Below are 20,538 nucleotides of genomic sequence, written 5' to 3' on the forward strand. Positions count from 1 at the left end.
CTACCAAATGACCTCCACATCGCTCTTCAGCCCCTTACACTCATGTACAAACAGGAAATGTCAAAGCAAGCCTCATGAAACTTGTATCATAGTTGATAATCTATCATATAAAAAATTATTTTTGCTCTTAGATACACTAATATTGTTAATGTGAAGCATCCATTTTGAGTTGGTCTTGTTGATTTTTAGGGTAAGGGTTACAACCACATGTGACCGGCAAGGCAGGGCAGACACGAATTGATCGTGTACACACACATCTGCATTTGTAGAACAGCCAATAGGAACGCCCTCTCTCTGAAATGACCCGTGATTGGCTAAAATCTTCCATCCCGGGCTACGTGTTTTAAAGCCTGAATACAGAACCAAGAGGAGTCCAAAGGAATTGAATCAAGTGCAACTGGACTTGGTTATAACCAAGTCCAGTTGCACTTGATTCAATTCCTTTGGATAACTATGACCTGGATGAATGAGAACATTCACAGACAAACCAAGAGGAGGTGTGGAAGTCTAGTTTTCTCAGACCACTTGAATTACAATATGCTGAAAGGTTATGGAATCTTTGCCCAATGACACCATAAAAAAACGGCATATCCCAGCTTTAATATCAAGAAAAACTCTTGTGCTTCTCTCTTTGATGACTGTCAATGTACCAGGATATGAATTCTACATCTGATGTCAAATGACAATGCTTTATCTGCCCCCCCAGCTGCAGACTGAGCTCTAGCCCAGTTCCTCTTCCTCCACACCCCCTCTGCCCATCTCAGTACTACGCTTCTCACCATTTCATTTACCGTGTCCTGTTTTTTATCTGCTAATGAACTTTTCACCCACATGCCCTCATAACTTTGCGTGAGTGTGTGTGTGTGTGTGTCGAACGAGTGAGGATTGCTCCTGAAACACGGTTAATGAACACAAATCTTCACATTGATAAGCAGTGATCGGCTACCCTTCGGCATTTTTTAAATTTTATTTGTGCTAACTGGGGGAATCTCTTGAGCGTTTTAATCAAGACTCAACCGCGTCTCCTGGTCCTGCATAATGTTGTTTCTCTTCCCCACATCAGAACATGAAACAGTCTATAAAGTAAGATTTCATTATTCTTTTTTTTCTGCTTTTTTTTTTGATCAAATGGACTCGAAGGCTAAGTTAATGAAATGACCATAAACTCAAATTATGCAGGATCAGGGGCCCGCTTAATCTGAAACCGAATAATCATGAAATGAGTAGAATTTGTTTTGGTGTGTGTGGATGTGTGTTTGCCTGTGTGACTGCCTTCAGGTTTACCAGAACGCTCACTGGCAGAGCTGGAATATTGAGATCCAAAGAGTCGAGTAGTTTTCATGCTGGCCTATTGTAAAGTCAGCTGTAACATTAGCTCTATTTCATGAGAGCAGAATACCTTACAGAAGAGTCCCTCTTGGTTTGCGCAAATCTAATTCTGAGGAGGGTTTTTTTTTATTTTTTTTTTTTATCTTAAATTACTTTTTGCATCATTTTTATTCTTTAACCTTTTCTAATCCTTTTCCATCATCAGTGCATGTAAGAGATGAATCCTGTAGATGTCTTTCTTTGGAATATGACAGCTTGATAACATCAGATACTACATCCTAAATAACTTTTTAGTAAGTTTCATTTGTTCTGTCTGTTTTTTAGTCTTTCAGGTTTGTAAAATCTTCCTGATATTTCACTGACGTTAATATGCAGGCCTGCATGTTAAATTGCAGCTATTTTTCTTGCATTGTTCTTTTGCATGCTCTGATGGCTCTGTTAGCACTGGGCTTTCTCTGGTTGGGCAACATTTTGTACTTTTTTTTGGGGGGGGGGGTCCACCTCTCCCTGTGTGTTTTCTACTTAAGTTCAGTTCCCGGGTCTCAGCTTTCCACCTCTGCCTCTGCATTTGCTTCTGGTGGCCGGGGTTGTGTGTGTGTCTGGGTGTGTGTGTGTGTGTGTGTGTGTGTGTGTGTGTGTGTGTGTTTTTTGTATGTCTATGTTTGTGTGTCTGTGTTTGCTTCAGTAGTCCACCGCAACAGGCTGTGAAGTCAAGTGACCCCCAAAGCAGGGAACAGTGTGTTTGGTCTTATGTGGTGATATCAATTGAAAGTGTGTGTGTGTTTATATACATCAGTTTTTTTGTTTGTTTTGTGAGTCCGCGTGTGTGCATATTTTTATTTTTGGCCTCACTAATCCGCATGCTTTTCGCTGGTTCCTGTCCTAACAGGGGGTGTCATTTGATCAAGTCAATAATCTGCTGATTGAACCTGCTCGAATTGAGGAGGAAGAGGTCTGTACCTACTCTTTCCCATCCAGTCTCTCTCTCTCTCTCTTTCTCTCTCTCTCTCTCTCTCTCTCCACCTCTCTCTGTCCCCTACTCACCCATCCATTCACCCACCTGTTCTTAGAGGGGGGAAAAACAGCCCACAGAAATTCATGATTAATCCAAGCCAATCACTAGGGACGCGCTCACCATACCTCACTCAACAGACAGTCAGCATGGTAGAACCTGGATGCAGGGACTCATCAACTGTATTTTGTTTTTCCACAGCAAATGTGTCTTCAAATCTCAGTATATCTGTAACAATAGACTTGGAACCGACTCAAATTCATAGACTCATTTTTCAGATGTTGGAAATCCATGTAAAGTGGTTTTGCTTAATTCTAAAGAAGAAGTCCCCCTAAGTTGCTTTCCATAAAGAGCATTGCCCTGGGCACACAAAGCCATGATGCCTCACCCACAGTATGCATTCCATTATCTCCAGGAATGTGTTTCGCTACCCCAAATTCCCGCAGTTTTCTCCAAAATGCTGCAAGTTTGTGAAAATTGGAAGTTTCAGGGCAAACTTAATTTTATGTTGTTCAAAGAGAGAGAATGGATATCCTTATGTCCTACCTGACTATCAGGTTCTACCATGCTACTCTCTCTCCTACGGTATTCTTCCTCTGCTTGTCTTCTTTGGCTTCTCCTCATTCCCTTCCTCAGCCTGCCGCCCTGTATTGAAAGAGCTGCTTGTCCTGTGACAGTGAAAGTCTGCAGCAGCTGTCCTTGCTCAAGTATTTCAGGTCAGGCACTACAGGAGATCTTATGAATTTAGCTGCCGAACGGAACAGAAGAAGCTGCCCTTAACCCTCAACAATGGACTGACCACATGCGCTGAGCATGCGAAGACATTTTACCTTAGTTATACAAATTATCTCATATTTTATGACCTCATACTGTCTGTTTTTAGTGTTTTTTTCATGTCATCATTTTCAAAAAAGTCAACTGTACAAATTTTAATGAAAAATATTTGAAGAAAAATCCCAATGTCTTGACAGTATTATGTACCACAGGCTACATACTACACGTGAAACAATGTCACTTTATTGTGTATTCTCTGTTGTAACTAATCAGTATTTATAAAGACTTGTATTTGGAATTTGTTTAGGTTTGTTTTACTGTGTTGAAACTCACTTTTTAGCATATTTTAGCTTAATAGCAGCAAAAAGCTAGCTGTCTTAGGGATCTGTAGATGTTAGAGGTGTTGATGGTCATTGACAGTCAAGATTACTTATTGAACATAAACATAATGTGGTCATCAGAAGACTATAGATTTATTCTTTTAAAGCTGTTATGAGGAGTTCCTCACTGGTTATTTATCACTGACTTTAATGTTGATGCCTCTGTAAGACTGACATAAATAAATAGACTGTCAGCAAGAGGATTCGCTGTTGCTAATATTTCTCGATGCCAGTCTCCAGATCAGATTCACTGTGAAATCTGACAAAATGCTTTATGGCGCACAAAGCCACAATAATAGAAGCATTACCTCATCGCTGTATATCTTGCAAATATCTGTTTGGGGTTTTCCCCCCCAAAATACCCCCTACATTTCTCACTCAGCAAAAACTATGCATGAGCTAAAAGAGGGTGAATGTAGATCTTTGCAACAGTATGAAGTTGTTACATGAAACACAACTGCTTTTGTCCACAGCGTTCATCAAAGTCAACCCAAATCCAAAACTCCTCATAGCAGCTTTAGGCTGCAGTTTCTGAATGTATGCCTGTAAGTTGCTGTGACCGTGGCTGTTATGAGACCCATGTACTGTAGGTCCATTAAACAGTGTTTAATGTGCTACCAGCCTGAAAGACCATTTTGATACCCAGCAAATGAATACTCAGTAAGAGTTGTAATCTGAATTGCAATTTGTGTAAGAAACGGGACAGGAACTTTTCTTTTCATCCAGTTGCTTCAGTGGTGGCTTCCAAAATTCGCCTGCTGCGTTTAATATTTTGTTAGTGAAATATTTCTATTCTTAGTTAGTCTGTCCATTTATTTTTGAGGTTTATCTTTGTAATGGATCTGGACCTCTTCAAGGGGTTATGTGTAATATTTTAGCTTTCCTTAATGTAATGCATGTAATATAACTCAAATATCAGTAGGGGATGCTGAGTGTTATTAATTGAAACAAAGCAAACGACTCACGGCCCCCCAATTTTTGCATTAAGACAGACGGGAGCTGGCCGTTTCAGTACTTTTGTTGTTTAGGGCTTCTCCCTTCAAAGACTTGGCTCGTATCATCAGCCCTCAGTGAACTCTATACACAGGCGGCAGAAAACCTAGAAGCATTCAAAAATATGAGATCTTGGTAAATATATTAGTTATCTGCAACCTTTATTTCAATTTGCGTTTCTAGTCTATTTTAATTTGTTGTTGTTATTCCAGTTGTAAGAACCGAGTATAGTGCACAGGTAGAAATTACACAGCTCTTGGAAAAAAACAAAACAAACAAGTTGACTGCCAAAGTGGCTTACCGACCAAATTTACCAGCGAGTGTAACCTTATGTAACCTTCCCACTCTTGTATTAAGGCAGTGTTTCTGAGATGTGCCATGGAGGCCCAAGATTATGTAGGTTTCCATTCACTACTGCAGTTTAATCCGCTTGTTAGTTCCCCCGCCACTAATTGACGTTATCCAATTGGATAATATTGATGTAGAGTTTGGTTGAAGTTAAAATCTACGTACTGTTGGCCCTCCATGGCACCTGGTTGGAAGCCGTACTACATCTCTCCTCAGTTTCTATATACTGCGTATGTTCTATAATCTGTTTATGGACATTTTTTGTTATGTATTTATAATGATTTATTAGATCTCTGATGAAGATACTCATGGGAAATGACAGTAATTACTTTTTTTTGTGTGCATCTTTAATGTCTGCTCAAGATATTTCCAGAAATTTGCCAGTGAATGCATAGAATCTGGTTACCAAAGATGCCGGGGGTCTCTGCACTACTGCAAAGACCTTGCAAGCTTCTCCTTCTGCCCAGGATACACCACTATCCTCTCCCCTGTTCCTCTTTCACCTCTGCCCACCCTCCACCTCTCTCCCATCTCCCGTTCTGCATGGCTTGTGCGCAAACAGCATACATATATTCAGTCTGCATTGCTGTGATGGTATTTTAAGTTTTTTTCCCCCCCACAACACACACACACGCACATACACACACAGAAAACACACTGTACCTATGTTCAGTGTGAGACTTAGCCACTGGATTTTCTGTTCAAATGGCTTCAGACAGCGAGGGGTTTTTCAGTGCATGTTCTCGAACTAATAATGTCAGATAAGAGTTTATATCATGATGACATTAAGTTACTTGGCACCACTTTAATTTCTTCAGACTTGCTGTATTTCAGCTCCTTTTAAAGAAAATTGTGTATACTAAATGATAAAGAAACACAAATTCATCCAAATTGCACTTGAATTGCAATTAGCCTCCATACATTTCAATTCTATCTTGTGCTGCTGTTGACAGATTGGCTCCTACCTCTAGTGGAAAGAGGGAGCGCACCCACAACTTGTGCCTCAACAAAGTCCAGCATTTGAAAATAATTTGACACTATCCATATGCAGCCATCAGCGTATTGAGCTCCAGCAGAAAAAAAAGTTGAAAATGTTAAAAGATGAGTATCTAAAGTAATTAGTGTTGTGGGCCGCTCTCCCTCCTAATCTGACTGGAGTTTAGGGGTGTCACATTGGGTCCTTCATCATCAGTCCAGCTGACTCGCCTCTATCCTCAACTTGCAGTACACACTGACCATCTTACGGCAGACAGGCGGCCTGGGTATCAGCATTGCTGGAGGGAAGGGCTCAACACCTTACAAGGGGGACGATGAGGTAAAATGATGCCGGATGCCATTGATGTGCAGTTCTTTTCTCCTCACTTTCTCATCCGAGGGAAGTTGAAAATTTTAGATTCAAAGAGTTTTTTGCTTTTTCCTGTTATAGGGAATCTTCATCTCCAGGGTGTCTGAAGAGGGCCCTGCAGCCAGAGCAGGGGTCAAAGTGGGAGACAAACTACTAGAGGTAAAGCCTTGTATGTGCATGTCCAGTACTGTGGTCAAATGATGGTGAGCAGATGTCTCTGCCCCTGTCACTCTTTCTATTCTACTGTACTTTTACATTTACATTTTTTTCATCAAATAGGGTTCCTGTGCTACTAGAAAACTCAAAGAATATATGTTACCACAGCCAGAAAAAAAATCGGAATCTGAAAAATGCATTTTCGAAATTCATGGGGATCTAACCAATCAAGATAATGGTATTAAGATCTGGAATCTCGGTGACCTCTGCAAGATGAAAAGATGGATATTCTAACACAAGATAAAGAGAAACACCTGTCCTTGAATTGTTGTGACATGTCATTAGAAAAGTTAAGGAATCCACATTCGAGTACATCTAAGGTCAACATTTCTGTTTCCATCGCCTTTTATCTCAGGTGAACGGTGTGGACCTCCACGGCGCCGAGCATCACACAGCAGTAGAGGCTCTCCGCAGCTCTGGGGCCACTGTTTCTATGACGGTGCTACGTGAACGCATGGTGGAACCAGAGAATGCCATCACCACCACACCTCTGAGGCCCGAGGATGACTACTTCCCCCGGGAGAGACGCAGCAGCGGCCTGCCCTTCTGCGTAGAGGCCAGTCCCAGTGGGCCCAGGCAACGGCTCTCCACCTGTCTGGTCCGCAATGACAAAGGACTGGGCTTCAGCATAGCTGGAGGCAAAGGCTCCACACCATACCGCACAGGGGACACGGTGAGACACACACACACACACACACACACACCGCTCTCAGACGGCATTAATACTCAATTTTGGGGTTGGAAATAGGGTTCAAGCCCCCACTAACCTGTTCCGCTGATGTGTCTGTGGGCAAGATGGTAGATCCCTACCAGCTCCATGGGCACACTGTTCTGCAGTTGAACCTATGACCTCCCAGAATAAGAGGGCAAAGAAAAAAAGACAACAGCCCTATGCTGATCACCAAAGTATGAATTTTTGGCTATTTTTTGTATGGGAAAGATCTGAAATTACTCAGGCATGAGTAGAATTTGGGGCTTCAGTCACCGCACTGTTACATATTTAATGGGCTCACCTCTCCCAAGAATCACCTTGGTGCACATGGTGTCAGGTTTTCCTTCCTCTTAAAGCTGGGGCCTGAGACAACAGGCCTTATCTAGAAAGTGGAAAGCTTATCAAATGTGCCAAGCTGACAGCCCCCCAACAATTCTGTATTTATTTAACAGGGTTATTTATGGGGAAGGATTTGATATGTAAGTCATGATTATCTGATGCTTAACATACATTGTCTATCACACAATCACTACATGGCACAGTGGAGACATCCAAGGCATTAAATATGAGAAGTAAAGTCAGAAAGCATTTGCAGAGGCCATCCTGGCCTCATGGGTCCATCTTTTTTCACAGCATCTATTCTGGCCCGACGTTTACAGCCATCACCAAGGAAACGGAGATATGAATAGCGGGCCTTGAAACTCGATCGGTCCTCTGTAATTGGAATGGGAAGGGGTAGAAGGGAGGGAATGAGGTACATATTTGTGGGCCTATGCAGTACCGCATTCAAACACGTACCACTCAAGAAGCTTGGACAAGAGGAAAGAACGCATGATTTAGGCGGGTCTGTAAGTCTTGCCAATCCTCCCTGTCTCTGAAATGGGTGCAGTTACTGTCAGTTATTGCTTGGCTGTCACTTGATCTGTGGAGGTAGCACAGTCGACTTTGTCCCTACCTGTTTACACAGGCATTATGCTTTGGTGAGCCAGACCAGCTGAACTCGACGTCTGGAGTTCAGCATATTTTCCTTTGGTTGCTTAAACAAATTGTGCTGTTTCATTACAGGAAAAGACAATAAGTCTCCTGGGGTGTGCTCTCTAATAAGCTGCTTGTTCCATTGCTCTCTGAATTTACTTGAGTACATGTGGAGTTAATTGTTGGTAATTTGATATTTTAATTTTTCATCAAGGCTAAATCGTATCAGGTTTAATGGGTGGGGTGGGTGTTTGCTTGTTTTGCTATGTCTCTATGACTCTCACAAGTCACAACTGCCTTTATTAAATCCCACCATCACTGAAGGGTGTGAATAAAGCAGTTCTATATTTGGGTTGCCTTTCTCTGATTGTCACGATGCAATGTCACTTACTGACCATCTGGTAACCTCAGCTGGTACACTGATTCATCATTGCATTGCACCCTGTTGCACCACACAAAGTGTTTTGTTTAGTATAAAGGTAGAGGAGATTTACGGAAGAACTTTGATCTCTCTTATTGATTTAGCTAATTCCCGATTACAGTACTTTGGTAGCAACTGATCTGTTACTCTAAACCAGACTGGGGGACCTGAGATTATATCAAAACAGTAAATTAAGCAGTACAAATCTACTGATCCTGATATTTTGATGTGTTTAACAGCTGACAATATGTAAACATGTCTCCGTTTTTTTAGGGAATCTACATTTCTCGTATCGCCGAGGGTGGGGCAGCCCACCGAGACAGCACACTGCGTGTAGGAGACAGGGTGATCTCTGTGAGTACTGGCCCTTTCATATAGCTCCATGTAGACATTTTATAATTCTTTCACTCCTCTTACTTCAACAGAGACTTTACTGTATATGGGAAGGACAGCCTGATAACAGTACATGAAGAATTTTGATATTCATTGTGTTTTACGTTTGACTCATTGTGGAGTAGTTTTTCCAGCTATGGAGGAGGCTGCCTCAGCTAAATGGCTGTAAAGAAAGCACTGGAAATGACTGTCCCTCCCTTCTTCTTTTTTTATGCCATCTTTACAGTATGGTAGATGAGCTTGACTTTTGATCAAGTAAAACTACTTTGTGATCCCTCACGACAAGTTGAGTCCTGTCAAGGACCAGTCAGACTAATTTGGACTGGAATCCACATTTGCTAGATGCGAAAAATTACCTCATCTGACTAGAATTTTACACACAATCACATACATCAGTCCAGAAACTGTACTTCTGTAGTCCTCAAAATCTAACATTGGCCTTTTGTGTACTTAAAATCTTGTAGTCAATTTGGAAGAATCACAGTTTAAAAAAGAAACTTGAGCTGGAATGTGTCACTGCTGAGGGGGTCCTGCACAATGACTGTCTCTCACAGCCTATTGGTAACTCTGAACAGTATGCATCTTCAGTCTCATTCCTGCAAGCTTTATGTAACCTTAATCATTGAATCAAGAAGAGAACCTTGCCTGATAAAATGAAACCATTCTGAGAAGTTTTTCTGACTCCTTTCCCTGTATGAACAATGTTAAACTGAGCCCTGCCATATCTCTATCAACTACTCTTAGCTTATGCTGTTGGAATCATAACCAGCCCCCCCCCTCATTTGCAAACCCTGATTCCTTGGACTCACTTAACAGCTTCCAGAATGAGCCTCAGTGTTTTCTTTCAGGGTTCACATTTTTATGTCTGTAGTTCTTATTCCACATTCTATCTGTTTTTCTGCATATCTACCTGCTCTATGTCAGCTTTTCTATTTTTCGATCCGTTTCTCCATTTATCTCCATCTCTACCCTCTTTAAAAAGCCTCGCGCTCTCTCTCTCTCTGCATGCTCACTAATATCTTTGCTTGCTTGATGATGGGGTGGTGTTGGGGTTGTGTGCTGTGGGTGGAGCCTGTGGGCCTGCTGACATGGTAACTGCATGCATTACCATAGCAGCAGCTGCAATAGTATATCAGCCGTTGGTAGGAGCTGGTACTGTCAGGTCAGTGCTGACCTCTGCGTGTCACCTCGGACCAGAGGTCTGTCTCCCCCTCGCCTCTCTGGTACTCAAACCCTTCAACCAGCTTAGGGCCCTGAGCCCTGAAGACTAATCACATGTTAAGCACATGTTGGCCAAAGCAATGACATCCTATCCTTCCATTGAGGCACAGCACAGTGAAACAGTCTACTAAGGACACCCTAGCTTGCCTTTGTCGACTTAAGATCAGACTGTTTGGCTGTGATACATGTTGCCACTAATTTTAAGTAAGCAAAGGCAAGAAGGGCCTGTTCATGAAATATTAAGAAATGGGACCATGCTCTAATATGCTGGTTTTAAGAGCCATTATGAATAAAGTTGCCCAGACTTTTCCCAGCCCTAGCTGCGACAGAACGGCTTTCCTTAACTTTGCTGCCTTCCTCTCTGCACCTGTTTCTCTTGCTCTGATAGGTGTTGGGTCCTTTTTCCATGTAACACTACTCACTCTGGTTGTGCACCCATTGTGTTGGTGCTCCAGCATTTCACTCAATAAATACTATTATAATAAGGCAAATCAAAATAATATCTTAGATTACAGTCTTGCGTATTTTGAAATGGGTTTATTCATGCACACTGTGATTAGACACATCTGTTGTGGCAGCGTACAACACGTGGCTTGTTGAAGTAACAGTTGTTTCCGCCATGCTCTTGGTTCCCTAGGAACCGTGGTGTCAAATGGCTGATGGTTAGTGTTGGTTATCCATTTTTGGGAAGAGTCTCGTGTCTCATTGAGCTGACTCCCTCCCCCGGTTGGTTTTGCTGTCGATCCAGATCAATGGTGTAGACATGACAGAGGCCAGGCATGATCAGGCAGTAGCGCTGCTTACCGGCACCTCCCCCACCATCGCCCTCCTGGTGGAGCGAGACCAGGCTGCTCCAGGGGGCTCTCCGGCCCTTTCCCGGGGTCGGGCCCACTCCCCACCACCACCAGAGCCTTCTGATTCACCAGACCAGGAGGACCCCACGGATGAGCGTCTGTCCCCACATGGGAACCACCTGAGCCAGCTGGAAGACGAGTATCCCATTGAGGTGAGAACCCTGGGACACAGAGGGATGGTTAGTTACAGTGAAACATACTACAGAAGTTTCAGTGGAATATTGATGTTAATGTCTATTCATTTGGCCTTTTTATCCTAAACGCTATCCAGCCCCACAGACGATGGTGCACGGTATGAAGGCTTAGTAGAGTTTCTAACCAATGGTGTGCACTACTAGTTTTAGCTATTTAAAACCAAATGCTGAGGGATGCAAAAATATCCCTGTCTGTTACATTCATAGATACCTAGGCCTGTGAACGGTGTCCTGTGCATGCAATAGAATTGTCTGATGTCAGATGTAGATAGATATGAAGACTAACAAAACAAGCAAGCTTAAAGCTCCATTAAGTGATATTTTCAATATTAATGATGACTCACGCAACTCCCTCTACTGCCAATCCTATTGAGAATCAACACCGCATTCAACAGTATTCCTTAACCGCAGACAGTCTTTTCCTTCACTTTCAGTTCATTGTTTACTGGGTCTGAAGATGGCACCTCTCCGCCTGCTATAAAACCATAGATAAACCGCTCGCACAACTCACAAGATGAGAAGGCGGTCGGGGGGGAAGCTCGCAGAAAGATGTGAAAAGGGTTCTCAACTTGTGAGTTGCGTTAGCAGTTTATCAATGGTTTTATAGCAGAGCAGAGGCGCTGTCTTCAGGCCAAATAATGTAAACACTGATCTGAAAGTGAAGGCCAAGCCTGTCTCTGGTTAAGGAAAACTGTACACTGTACAATGTTGATTCTCGATGTGACTTGCGGTACAAGCGATACTTTCACGTTCAGTGAATCATTTGTTCAACTGTTAAGATTGAAAATATTGCCTAATGCAGCTTTAAAGGTCATTTGGGTCACAGTCAGGTTTTATCAGGCATGGTCTGTAGAAGAATGTACCTTGACACCTTAGCTTACCTAATTCCCTCCCTTAAATTATGATTTTAGACTTTTTCCACAACTTGCGTACTTGTTATCTCAACAGGAAGTGACCTTGATGAAGTCTGGTGGCCCGCTAGGTCTGAGCATTGTGGGTGGCAGTGACCATGCCAGTCATCCATTTGGCATCAACGAACCTGGCGTGTTCATCTCAAAGGTACAACTTTAAAGAGCTTTGTAGTATATCCTCTCATTGTTTGCCACCTGTGACCTTTACCCCTCTCTCGCTCTCTCTGTCTCTCTCGCTCTCAATGTCTGCCTTTGCTGCCGTTTTATGTCTCACTCCCCATCACTCCATGTTTTCAGGTAATTCCTAATGGCCTAGCATGTAAGAGTGGGTTGCGTGTGGGTGACCGTATATTAGAGGTGAACTCTATCGATCTGCGCCATGCCACGCACCAGGAGGCCGTGCGCGCTCTGCTGGCCAACAAGCAGGAGATTCGCATGTTGGTGCGCAGGGACCCTTCACCACCTGGCATGCAGGTGAGCCAGGAAAAATAAAAAAGTTCACTTTAACCTGTAAATTGAATATGGTGTGTCATTATTTTGGCTGGATTTTTATTTTTTACCTTTCATTTTAACTTTCAAAATGTGTCTTTGCCTTCGCTTGCTACTGTTGTTGATCCATCATGCAGTTGGTTTGACTCTGATGGATTATTACCTGCAGCACTACCCACTAGTTTTTGTTTGCTTTTTTTATATTGATCAAATTCCCCCACAGGGCTACTTGAGTTTCATATATTATGATGTATGTGTTTGTCTCACCACAGGAGATTGTCATTCAGAAACAGCCTGGTGAGAAGCTAGGCATCAGCATCCGTGGCGGGGCCAAGGGCCACGCTGGCAACCCCTTCGACCCCACAGATGAGGGCATCTTCATCTCCAAGGTACTGAAGCCACAGCTCTCATTTCATACAGTGTGACCACTTCATTGCAAGCACCAGCAAAGAAAATCCTTACTCTAGATAAATATCAATCAATGAACCCTTGATAAAGAGAGCTTTACAGTCATTCTTAGACTTTCACTTCTTCATAAGTTAATGTTATCATACCTCTTTCAATATAAAACCTCACAGTTGGGTCACCATATATAATTTCCCCTCATGCTATTGTAGGTCAGTTCCAATGGTGCGGCTGCAAGGGACAGCCGTCTGCAGGTCGGCATGCGCATCCTGGAGGTCAGCAACCACAGCCTGTTGGGTATGACGCACACAGAGGCGGTGCGTGTGCTCCGTGCCGTTGGAGACACCCTGGTCATGCTGGTGTGTGACGGATTTGACCCGTGCAACGTGGCTGCTGTTGAGGTGAGACACCATAAGGAGTCAGTTACAGACGGACTGTGGTTAGCATTTAGTGTCGGGGTGGGGGGGGGGGGTTATTTACTGTATGAAGCCATGCCCATCATGGTTATAGATTTGGCTGGATGTCTAAAATATGTGTTACATTTCGATAGCATCATATGATGATGATGATATTTTTTGGGGAGAAGTTAATATATCAAGCATCTCTAAAACAGGTAACCCCATCTTTTGTGTAATAGTTTCACCAGCTAAGGATGTAAACCACCTATCTTCTGAAAAAGTATTCCTTTTGATAACTTGCATTCTCATTTACAGTTCAAATGCACAAATCGGTGCCGATATTTTTTTTCCCCCGATATTTTTTTCAATCGGTGGTCACCTGTATTGAAACAGGCCTGTCTATATGTGGCCCTCGATCCCGTTGGGGCCACCCATACTGTAATGAGATGCAGTCATGTCATTGTCCATGAACTAGAAAAGCGCTATTGAAATGCAGGCATTCATTTCACAAGTGTCCTATTCTCAGGCATCCCCTGGTATCATTGCCAACCCATTTGCATCAGGCATTGTTCGCAAGAACAGTATGGAGAGCATCTCTTCCATAGACCGGGATTTGAGCCCAGAGGAGATGGACATTATACAGAAGGTAGAATACAGTCAGTATATGATAATAATGAAGTTCTCTGCACGAGGTGTTTTGTCATGAGTTTCACTGCATCCCCTTTGCCCAAGGGTCCCACACAAATCCTTTTTTAAACAGGTATTGATAAAATGTTTAGATTTGCTTATCTGAATATGAAGTAAAGTTATTTTTTGTTAAATACACATTGCAACACAATATATGTGCTTTTACATTAAACGTAACAGTAAAGCCACTGTCATTTTCTATATTGGGATGTGAATGGTTCTGTGAAATAAGTTAGAGAATGTTGCGACTTAGCAGGGAGTCATATTGCCCATTCATTATCAAGATATAAGATGTGCTAAAGCAAGTAAGGTTTGGACACCTGCGTCATAATTCCTTGAAATGGTGCATTTTAAGTGCCTTATTTACGTCCATTTTATATGAGTAACACACCAGATTTACTTCTCTGGGGAGGTCTTACTGATTTATTAAATGAATCATTAGGGATTATTCCACACAAGATGCATACGGTTTTGAGAATTTTGTCGCTGGGTTTTCATTTTCATCAGAGCATCCATCAGTAAACTCTCATCAGCAATATCAGTTTTAAATACAGAATCTTACTTTGCCAGAACTCTCTTAAAGGGGGTCAATTTTTGTGTGGGTTTTTGAGGTTTTTATATCATTCTAATAGTGTTCCCTATGTATTAAAATCCGAAAATTCAAATTTTGGCTGAAGTATGTATGTTTTAGCATCAAAATGCTATTTTCCCAAGCCCTTCTAAAAACTTTTTCCCATGTGACCTGGCATAGCGTTCTGCATTTTCTTTTAATACTTTTGTCACTCTCCATGTTTACACTGTCAGCGAACTGTGTGTGTGAGTGGGGGTGGGGGTGAGGGGGGGGGGATCAGCACTAAGCTGCGTCACTGTTTTTTGCTAACGGCTGAGTGGGCGTTTCCATTTGTACAACCCGGAAAAGAATGCCGATGGCATCGCCCTTTAACTGCAGTGTCCAGGGTTTTGAGGGGTTTGGAGTAGTTATTCTATAAAGTTGGATGGTTCTTAAATACAGCTTTCTGGAATATCCCATCTGCAGGAGTCTGAGATGGTGAGAGAGACGTCACAGTGGGAGAGAGAAGAGATGGAGAAAGTTGTGAGTAAAACTGAAAAGCCCATCACTGCTTCGGGAAACTCCATCTGTCAGATGACATGTCAGATGTGTTTCTGGTTATACAGCAAGGCTAGTTGGATTACCTTTTGGCCCTTGACAGTTAAAAGCTAAGCCAAATAGGATGCTCGCACTATAACTGCTTTAGTGGCAGAGGTTCAGATCTATCTGTTACTGGGCAGCTGAGGGTTCCTCTCTGCCTTGTGTTGATGTTGTTTTTGACAACACTGTTTCACCTCGCATGCTTTTTCTGCTCTTAGAACAAATGAACACAGCACTTTCTAACGTGTGGCGGTTCTATCCTTTCCTCCCCCCGTTTTCTATCTTTCTCCTTCCTTCTCCAATTTGGGTGTGTTTTGATTCACCATACACCATCATCCCATCTCCACGCAATTCCTCCACTATTTTGTACCTTTCCTCCATTTCTTCACCCTTCTAACACTCATTTATTCCACTGTAAATTACCCCACCCAATTCTCTCATTTCAACCTCTCATTGCTCATCACCGTGTGATTGTGTGTGGTTGGGTGTCCTCCCCTCTCTGCTCTCCTCCACCTACCCTCCCCTCTTTCCCGGTGAAGGAGCGTATGCGCTTGGAGCGTGAGGAGGCAACTCGCCTGCTAGAGGAGGAGACCGAGGTGAGACACTCCTCAAAGGGCGGGACCCCAGCCAAACTTATTTCCCTGTCTGGGCAAGAGGGAACGGAAGTCTTGACAGCAAGTGCTGTCTAGACCCATCCCACCCACCCCCCACAGAATTGGACCATCCTACACAAACGCTGTCCTTGCTGTGTTTGAAGACATCTGTCTGTTATTACGAGCATCCATCTCTCATACGCAGGGGATTGACTCAACAGGGTTTCCTGAGTTGAATTAGCCTAAGAATCTAATCAAACTGGATTTGTTGTAATGGGAATGTTTCTGTGATTGCAGTTATTATCAACAGAATATACAATATCTAAAATAGATAATATTATAACAGTATTTTAGGGTATAATATTTTACAATAATGTAATCCTGTACAAACCTGACATGTCTGAAATTTTTATATACATACAATAAAAAAATTAAATCCTAGAGCAAATTATAATTTCTTGTCAAACTCGAGGGTTCAGTTGAATGTAGCACTCCAATTTGAGTTGAAATTTTAATGTAATAACGTATTTGTGGTAGCTAATAGGTTGTCTAAGACACCTGTGCATTAAATGTGCATTAATTCGATGGAAATCATCACTCCTTTCCGCTATGGCCCTCCTGTTTTTCCACTCAGCGTATGAAAACAACAGGACGTCCCATAATAAAACTAGTTCAAATAGGACTTTTGATAACTTGTTTATAAAATTACTCAATATTTTTCCCCTGCTTCACCTCTGATTCTGTTTCTTACCTTACAGAGCATTGGCACCGAGCCTCTAAAACTGGACTACAAGACACTGGCTGCACTGCCCACCACAAGCCTACAGAAGGTCAACAGGGTAGGTCCCATTCATTCACTGAGCCCATGTTGGAGTGTCTGTCAATAGTTTTACAGGATTAGCAAATCCTAACCTGTCTACTTTTTTCACACGTTTAAAATTATGAATGGCCCACTGAAAATGGTGTTTATAGAACAGTCTTCAAAAATTTCCTAGCTCTGTTTCTCTGAGCAGGGTTATTTATTTATGCCCTGACTACGTGAGAAATGGCCGTCATAGCCTAGAATAGCGCTGTATGTGGAATCCACTGTTTATTCCCCGGGAACCACTTGGTGACCCGGTGCCAAGCAGCTGCCACCCAACGGGCAAGAATGTCAACCTCTTTTAATATTCCTAACCCCAGAGTTTCAAACTCCTGACATTACCTCACACCCACAGTCTAGCCAAGGCCAGAATCCTTGGCCATAAAACAGATTGACCCAATCCAATGTGATGTACCTCTGTCCTCAACAATGGATGCTTGCCCAGCAATGAATGCCTTCCAAAAAAGGAATTACATGAAGATGTAGCCAACCCTGATACGTGAATGGAAGATGGCTAAAGATTGAAAGGAGGGAAATCTAATACTCATCGAGAACACAACATTGGAGGACAATCCATATCTAGTACAAAGAAGAGGAATAATGAAAGTGAGCCATGGCTTTCAGGGCAGCAACTGCTGTGGCAGACCAGTGCTGAGGCTGATAGTTAGAGGTGTTGGTGTGAGAGAGAGGTGGGGGGAGGGGGACAGCTGGCTTTTAGCCGCCCACCCAGCCTCTATTTTAAACCCAGGGACCCAGCCTCGAATTGGATGGAGTGTGGACTGGGAGGGGTCCAAGACAGGGAGGGAAGAGTGTTGCCAATGTTGAAAGAAATAAGGGTTTCAACGTGGGTGCCCAGAGTCGAAGAGTAAGCCGTGAGTGGACGCACTGCCAACCGAAACCTGCCAACATCCTACAGTGAGTATGAGGAGGCGAGACGGAGGGGCATTTGCCCCATTATTTTCCTTTCCTCTTTTTCTTTTCTCTTTCTCTGTATTTCTCTTAGATTTCTCACTTCTGCGCTTTTCTCTTATTTTGATCCAAGTGTTTGTTTGGTGACATGACATGTTGAAGCTTAGGAACTATGGCACGATATTTGGATTACTTCGAGATGCATTCAGATTTTTTAGGGCTCTTAAAAATTTGAACATAATAACAGGATCATCTCTATTTGATATTGTAGCTTCAGTGAAAGTGCAAATTCTTCACATTGAAATGTTTCCAAGGTTAAATGCCTCATCGGAACCATTAATAAACACTTTGGTTATACTTACTAACCTGTTTTTTATGCTTGTATGTGTACCTACTGTACACAGCAAGAAAAGACTTGCATGTGTTTTGGGATCCTCAGCTCAGAGATTGTTGTGCTGTAGTTGTGGATTTTGGACTGCTGGGTTTCTTTGAGACATTCATCTATATATTACATGCAGCTGTTCCTGCTTCATGTAGTTAAGTTAGCATTTGTCTGTTCTAGCACACCTGTCAGACTCAGACTGTGTCACGAAGGCCTTTTGAGACTGCCTGTGAATTGTTTTTGTCAAGTTTAATGTCAAAAACTTGTCAGGGACTTCTAGGATTTTTTTGTGTGTGCAATATCAGCCAAATCTGTGGACTTGTGTATGGTGATGGTGTTTTGTGTGTTATTGTTAGGCTTGAAAAGGAACACTAAACAGGACTATAGGTTGGTTGACTTCGCAGTTCGCCTGAGCTTGCTGGCGTGTTAGCAAATGCTCCCTCCAGTCAGACACCACAACCCCAGCTGCTCCTCAGTCTTCTGTGCCGGTGCCAAAAGGGCACTTGTTCACATTCCATCCCACTGACCCTCATTCTATGAACCACTTAATGTCAGCTTATGGAGAACCCCATTACAGTGTGTTACAATGCTTGTATTCTTAGTCATGCTATTTTGATTGTCACGAGATATGTCAAGGCCATGACTTAGACCATATACAACACTCTGTAAATTCTAAGTGGTTGGCAGTGTGGAACGATTTGAAACATTTGCGGTATTTTTAAAGTCTTTGCTATTTATAAAAGCATGGTATTTTAAGGTCCAGAACTACAGAGGCTTGTTTCTCTTGACCCGCCATATAGGTCAGGCAAAGTAACAGTCTACACCGGCAGCTTCTGCTACTGAGTACAGTATTTGGAGTGTATTGACTCCAAGTCTGAAAGTTAGAAGGTGTCTTGGAGCCCAAATGTCTCACTGCTCTGATAATATGGGTTATTTAAGGCTGGGGTCCGGGGCCTGGCCAGTGGTAATGTGACCATTACCCTAGTAGCACAGATAGTTTTGGTACTTGACGGGCAGTGAAACACTTATCTAAAGGGCTCTGGTAAAGATTAAATTAACAGTATCATGTGAATAACTTAATGGCTGTCAATTTTGTCCATCTTATAGAATCATGTACAGTAGGAAGCTAAGAGGTGTGCATTTGGTCATTGTTGTTTGACCTTATTTGGGTTCAGGGTTTACACGTGTGGTTTGTGACATCTTGTCTTGATTTTAAATGGAAAATGTTGTCCTGTGTAGATATGAAAATACTTGTGCTTACCTAGATACATAGACATTATGCTTACCTAGATTTGTTTCTGGTTTCCTCGCTGTATGGAACTCCTCCCTATCTTCCTGTCACCACCACATGTTCTCTGGTCTGTTTCCTAGCTTGTAGTGTGTGACCTTTCTTGTTTTCAGTCTTTTCCTTCATTGCTTCCCATAACTACTTTAATCTCACAATCCCTCAATCTATTTTTCTTATGTTTCTATTCCTTTATCATTGTCTCAGTTTGCTGTAAATCTCCTTTCCTTCTTTGCTATCTTTTTCTCCTCTGCTCCTGTCTAGTTTTCCCTCACTCTAAGTCAGACTGCTCCCATGGAGGCCCCCTTACAGGCCCACCACGGTACCCCTTTAGAGCCCCTGGGCTTTGGCCTGGGCCACCCCGCTGAATCCCTTTACCCTGTGGACCCCCAGTCTTGCCCCAGTATGAGCCCAGAGACTGGACTTTTCCATGTCTCCCAGGCCTCTCCCAGCACAACCTTTGCTGTCCAAGAAGCCATCTCAACACCTGTCAATTCATCTTCAACATCTGTAACTGGTGAAGAGGAGGAAGAGGAATGCCTGGTGGATTCTCAACCTATCAGCTTTAAGGAAAACCCCTTTCTGGTTGCCAATCGCAAAGGAAAGGGACTTCCCCCTGAAGAGCGTGTCCTGTCAGGGCCTCCTGTAGGGTACGGGAGGCAGGGCCAACTGCAGCCCTGGTTATACAGCAAGGCAGGTGGACTGCCCGTGTGTGGTTTTGAGGCAGCATGATGTGTCACTATGGACTGGTTTTGCACTTTGCTGGATCCCAGCCACAGTCGCCAAGTATTAAAGAGATTGCACGTAAAGCAATGCAATTGTATTGATTAGTCTTAATTATCACATTAATCATGATGGTTAATATCATGTTAATATGATCCCCAGGACCTTCAATGTTATGTAAGATGTGATATGGTTTGGGCTCATTCTTCAAGTGCCTACATTTTAGTATGCTTGATCTGAGAATTGAGACCTAACCCATAGTATTGTTATTGCAACACTTTACCTGTTAAGCTGTACCTGACCACTTGTACTTTGAGTTGAGAATATGATTGACAAGAGAACGATATTTTCCCTAGAAACACTGCCAAATTTGATTTATTACTTCCAGTATAAGAACTAAAATCCTAGCCAGTGAAAACATCCTGTTTCAAGACAATACATTTTATTTTTTGGGGTTTTATAAAATCAGTAATCTTGTGAAGCAGTTTTTGTACATTACTTGTCCTCATGTCTTTATTCATGCTCAGTAATCCAGGTAAGAAAATCACAGAAAGTTGAATCAGTTCATCTGGACACA

The 20,538-nt window shown here is 42.6% G+C and overlaps 1 protein-coding gene across 13 annotated transcripts in view; it reads left to right on the forward strand.

Moving 5' to 3' along the window:
* The window catches only part of scrib (scribble planar cell polarity protein), a 98,048-nt gene that overhangs the window by 60,560 nt on the left and 16,950 nt on the right, over positions 1 to 20,538 (forward strand). For 9 of the 13 annotated variants that reach the window (XM_056299393.1, XM_056299382.1, XM_056299389.1 and 6 more), the window contains 14 exons: positions 2,219 to 2,281; positions 6,062 to 6,151; positions 6,263 to 6,340; positions 6,753 to 7,070; positions 8,779 to 8,859; positions 10,868 to 11,125; positions 12,116 to 12,226; positions 12,376 to 12,552; positions 12,840 to 12,956; positions 13,185 to 13,373; positions 13,897 to 14,016; positions 15,094 to 15,150; positions 15,747 to 15,803; positions 16,559 to 16,639. In XM_056299393.1, the coding sequence (XP_056155368.1) occupies positions 2,219 to 2,281; positions 6,062 to 6,151; positions 6,263 to 6,340; positions 6,753 to 7,070; positions 8,779 to 8,859; positions 10,868 to 11,125; positions 12,116 to 12,226; positions 12,376 to 12,552; positions 12,840 to 12,956; positions 13,185 to 13,373; positions 13,897 to 14,016; positions 15,094 to 15,150; positions 15,747 to 15,803; positions 16,559 to 16,639 (1,797 nt within the window). The remainder of the gene's footprint in view (positions 1 to 2,218; positions 2,282 to 6,061; positions 6,152 to 6,262; positions 6,341 to 6,752; positions 7,071 to 8,778; positions 8,860 to 10,867; positions 11,126 to 12,115; positions 12,227 to 12,375; positions 12,553 to 12,839; positions 12,957 to 13,184; positions 13,374 to 13,896; positions 14,017 to 15,093; positions 15,151 to 15,746; positions 15,804 to 16,558; positions 16,640 to 20,538) is intronic. The other 4 variants (XM_056299385.1, XM_056299392.1, XM_056299394.1 and 1 more) reach the window with 2 other exon arrangements.

Source organism: Lampris incognitus, chromosome 19, assembly GCF_029633865.1.
Source record: "Lampris incognitus isolate fLamInc1 chromosome 19, fLamInc1.hap2, whole genome shotgun sequence".
In the NCBI taxonomy this organism is placed as follows: Eukaryota; Metazoa; Chordata; class Actinopteri; order Lampriformes; family Lampridae; genus Lampris; species Lampris incognitus.